At 39.7% G+C, this 4,959-nt stretch overlaps 1 protein-coding gene across 1 annotated transcript in view; it reads left to right on the top strand.

Annotated features, from left to right (window-relative positions):
* The first annotated feature begins 1,268 nt into the window (after window positions 1–1,268).
* The window catches only part of LOC108577174 (long-chain-fatty-acid--CoA ligase 1), a 25,226-nt gene continuing 21,535 nt past the window's right edge, over window positions 1,269–4,959 (top strand). The window contains exons 1-2 of the mRNA XM_017940284.1: window positions 1,269–1,643; window positions 2,275–2,398. Coding sequence (XP_017795773.1) covers window positions 1,569–1,643; window positions 2,275–2,398 — 199 coding nt within the window. The 5' untranslated portion in view covers window positions 1,269–1,568. The remainder of the gene's footprint in view (window positions 1,644–2,274; window positions 2,399–4,959) is intronic.

Genomic DNA, 4,959 nt, shown 5'->3' with positions numbered 1-4,959 from the left:
AGCTTGGTTATTAGTTTTCAATTGCAGTAATAAGTGCTACCAAATAAACACCTCGATAGTATAGGCACATAATAATTCCGTTTGAGGAGTGAAATCGTTGTGAAGTGGTATTTGAAATGTTACAAGAAAATTCTGGAGGGAAAAATGTATAAGGAATTATACTAAGCATCGATGATTTAAATTTTTATAGTCGCACAGTTTACATCTGGAAAAACCAATTAAAAAGTAAACCCATCATGCTATTTATCGTAATTCTAATATATTTCATTAAGAATGAAAAAGGTATAATTTTTAAACATCTATTTGAAATTTTGTCGTATCACACAACATTCGTTCAAAAACAACCCCATAAACATGATATCCTTTTTTGCAGAAGGAAAAAACATACTTTAATAAATTCACATCAAGCTAAGTTGAAGAAAATGATAAAACAAGAAAGAGACCGGGGCCACGAACTTTAAACTAAAAGCATATAAACAAATTTGGTTCTTGACGCAAAATATTCGCGTAGTAAATTAAAAAACCTAAAAATGTCATCAAAAGATTACCATCCATTTTGTAAAATCGTAATACAGCATCGCAGCTTTGACAAATACTTTCGTCAACGCTTAATCATTCTAATCACAACAGAATGTTCACGATCGATCAATCTTAATTCCTTAAGACCCTCGGAAAGCCGCCGCAAGCGATCAAACAACAGTCACAATTCGACGAAAATGGAATCCTAGGGGACAGTTTGGCTAAGATCTCACGAACCAACCACGATCCAATGTAACAAAATTGCCCGTCTTACAGCGTATTTTGGTGAAACGGCTGTCGCCTAACGCGACAGAGGTCTTTAACACTCTACTGTCGAGACACTGTTTTTGAGACGTAAAGTCCAATATGGAGTCTACGAAACTCCTCAACTTCCAGTTAGTTTATACATAAACATAGAACATTTCTGACAACTTTTCTTACCGATTTACCTTCATTACACATTTTCCTAACGAACATTATAGAATAGAGTGGTTGGTTGTATCAATTTCATTTTAACACAGCAACGTTCAGTTCTAAATAGAATGGAAGAAAAGAGAAAAGTCTCGGAGACTCCGCCTCGACGAGGAAAGGGTTAAACGAGCGGTTTTCAAGAAGCTCGTTGGACATGAAAGCCGAATGATGATCGATTTTTTTCGCGGCTGGCGATCATCCAACAGGTTCGGTGGCTGTCGAGGACGACGCTCGCTCCACCAGCGGTCCACTATATTTAAATATAGTCGAAGATCGTCGTAGAGAGGATGGACGAGCAGCGGCTAGTCTTATGTGCGAGCTACTGATAGCAGCCGCTCCTCTCGGTGGAGCAGCAGCAGTAGTAGTGGTTCTGACAAGCAAAGTGATCGAGAAGCAAAGTTGCACGTCGAAGAGGTGTCGACGATCCCGTGGCCGTACTGGCCGATCTCGTTCCCAGTGACACCGTGTGCATCCCGGGCAAAATCTTCAGCTGAAAGGACGACGAACGTTGTGGCCCGTGGCCGCATCTCGTGCAACGGGCTTCCTTTCTACACCGTACAACACCTACGTTCCGAGATATGACGTCCACTTGTTTCTCCCCCGAGCCAATTCGACCACCGATCGACCTCAACGATCAATCTGACACAGTCAAGGTGGAGTGTGGTTTTGCTTAATACAACACACCCTGTTCCTCATTAATAACTGTGTTGAAATTACGCGTTAGCGATATCATCCTTAGAACGATACTCGTTTGCTCGATTAAGCTAGACGAGAGGACATGATCCGATGAGATGGACACCAATCGAGGCGACGATGGACCAGAGATTAGTTGTGATTTTCTCGTTGTTTTTGTTAATTATTCTTCGTGGACAACGTTCTGATGAAATCCACGGGCCGATTAGTCTGGCTGATCCCGAAGGCGCGTACATATGTGTGGGCGGGCAGACTTGTTGCACAAGCAACTTGGCGTGGTAGAAACGTCGCGCAACAGTAGATAGGAAAAGCGGGAACGAAGGTGTTTGGGACGATGCTGTTTGCTTTGCCTCTTCCAGGAGAGCGATCGCGTGATACACCAGCTAGGAGACGTTCCAATGGTCTCCTCGTCTCGCATCTTTCCCTTCTTCTTCTTCTCTCCCCCTTTATTGTGTCTGGTGTGCTGCACCTATGCAATATCCCGATCGCACGCCGCCACTTGCTATACTTAGATTTGCACTTGGCATTCCGTTATGTAACAGCAACAAGTATACGCCGGATTTCACGTGCGCAAACGTGTGTGTTTTACAGGGTACCGACCTGATCAAAGTGTCGAGGTTTTATAAGGACAGCAAGGAGGGAAAGTTCGTGAGCTTCATACACGAGGACACGACGACCCTGTACGAAGGTTTCCGCAATGGCGCCAAAGAGTCCAGTAAGTCTGAAAACACGGTATCGAATCACGCCAAGTAGCCAAGTAGCAGAGAGAGAGAGAGGAGATTCGGTGTCGTGTCTCTCTCTCTCTCTTCTTGAGAGAGTTCGCGTTTTAAATAAACGAGCGCGAGGACCGAGCATAATGCACCGTTTGGCAAGTGGCTATACACGGTCACGTTTGAATGACAAACGCGACCGTCTAATAAGCATCACCGCCACTCACCCGGTTCTTTCGTTCGTTCGTTCGTTTGTGTCGATTTATCTCGTGACCACGTCGAACCGACGAGCACCACAGTCGCGATGTTATTTCATGCGCGGTATTGTATTTTTAACCCGCGACCGAACCCACGCGTCAAGACACCTGTCGTGCACGCAAGGGAACATTCTGAAGTGGCAATCACCAATTTTTATGACATTTTTCGTGTATGGTGGTGCTTGAGAGAATATTCGATACGTGGTTTTTTTTTTGGAACGGTGATCGTTCACTGTGAAGGGGTGGAAATCGCCTGCAATGTTGTGGGAGTAAACATGATTGGTGCGATATCTAGGGAATTATTGGAGATAGAGGAATAGTGTGAGCCGATGAATTTTCAAATTTCTCGTTGAAAAGTAGAAAATGATAAATAATTTGGAAGAAATTTTGAGGACGATTTTCACCCCTTTCACCCCAATATTTTTTTGAGTGCTATCGTATGTCAAAGTTTCATCAATATGGGCGATTATTGCTTGGGGATGTTCTCTTGTCAGGGACGAAGAAATAGTTGTGGTGCTGGTTAGAGAATCGTTGTTCGCGTGTTCAGTCGTTAATCTGCTCTGGTGAGTGAGGAAACGGGAAATTTGAAGGGGAAGTGGTTCATTGGCGTGTTGAGAGTTATGCACAGGATGAGGTGTGTAAAAAGGGTGTGCTTTCGAGGAGATCCAACAGCTGGTTCCTCGGGAATATTTATGATTTTTGGAAAAATCAATCTGGAGATTGGAAGAAAACATTCGGCAGAAAATTTCATTCCAATCCACATTTTTTATTAACAATTTAAATTAGATTTGTAAAATCGTGCGCTGCAAAAAATGCACATTGGAATGAAATATTGTACAGAATGCATTTTTCGACCTCCAGATTCATCCCTCCAAATTTTCTTGTTAGGTTATTGTGTCGCTTTTAGAGATATTTGAAGTATCAAATGAAGACTGATAATTTTTCTGTGTTTTTCTTCTTTTTTTTTTTTTATTTAAATATTTGGGACCTCAGACTAGGTCCATTTACTATTCCAATAATTTATTTAAACGGGTAAATGTAACGAGAAGTAGAACAATTTAAAATTTGTTATGATTATGTACTAATAGTGGAAGAAAATATATGCGTGGTTAATAGCCGTAATGTGTTCTCGTTATAGAATTGCGTTTAACGGTCTATAAATTTTGCATCTTTTAAAAACACAAATGCCTTTGTCCCGAAAACATAACGAATGACAGTGAGATATATTTCACTGAGAGTTTGTGTAGGAGAAATATATAGCTTGTGATGTAATTCAATTCATCTTATCTTGTTTGTTGGCCAAACAAAAATGCGACGTTACCACATTTTTCTTTTCGAATTATGCTTTATTTCTAATTGTATCTGCGTATTTTGGAGAATTTGAGAGGGTACGAACGAACCCTCTTTTATACGCTTTATCCTGTATATACGTGATTTTTGGCAATTTTTAACAAGAATCTTTAACGACAAACAAATTCATCTACATTTCTTTCTATTTTCACTAAGTTCATTATTATTAGGAAATTTTGAAAAGGGGTAAATTGTAGTATAGTTTTAACATACGATTATGGCAAATATGATTTGCTCTGAAAGGAAAATCTTCTCAATTTGGAAATATCGGAAAATTTCCGTACCATTTTTGTCATTTTTATTTTGAGAATTCTCATAACTGTTAATTTTCGAAAAGTGAACCCAAATCATCGTAAAATGAAGTTTGCAAATGCTAAAAACGCATGTACTGGGTGGGCCATTTAATTATCTTCTTTAATTATGGTAGAACGAGAAAATTTTTATACGTAATTTAAATGGCTTCAAAGTTTGAATAAGAAGGAGGAAGAATTTTTTTTGTTTTTCTTTCAAAGTCACTTGTTGTTTTTTTACACGAATGTATATATTGTTTCTACTATTATTTTCTGTATATTGTAGCAAACATTAATGTGCATTTAAACATACAGAATAATACGATCTTGAATTTAAAAATTTTCAATCGAATGTAAAATTTACCATTAAATTTACTCTTCTACGTTTCACATGGCCCACCTTGTACAACGTTTCGCCAAAGTATCCAATACCAGAACGTCTAAATCTCCCGAAGGAAATCTCACCTCCCATTAACGTAAAACAAAATCTTCATTCAAAAGACTATAAATCATATCTCCGAACGAAGATATTTCCGCCAGACGCGATTACGCTCTCATGCCCATCGTACAAATTCTCATCCATCAAAACTGGCCTCTCCGTGCGACGTCATTATCCTTTTCGCACTTCGACACCATCTCTAGTTCCCCTCTCAAATTACCATTCACCAA

This window comes from Habropoda laboriosa, unplaced genomic scaffold (assembly GCF_001263275.1).
Source record: "Habropoda laboriosa isolate 0110345459 unplaced genomic scaffold, ASM126327v1 scaffold523, whole genome shotgun sequence".
Taxonomy (NCBI): domain Eukaryota; kingdom Metazoa; phylum Arthropoda; class Insecta; order Hymenoptera; family Apidae; genus Habropoda; species Habropoda laboriosa.
Note: the sequence above shows the minus strand (reverse complement) of the source record. Positions and strands in the feature narration are given on the sequence as shown.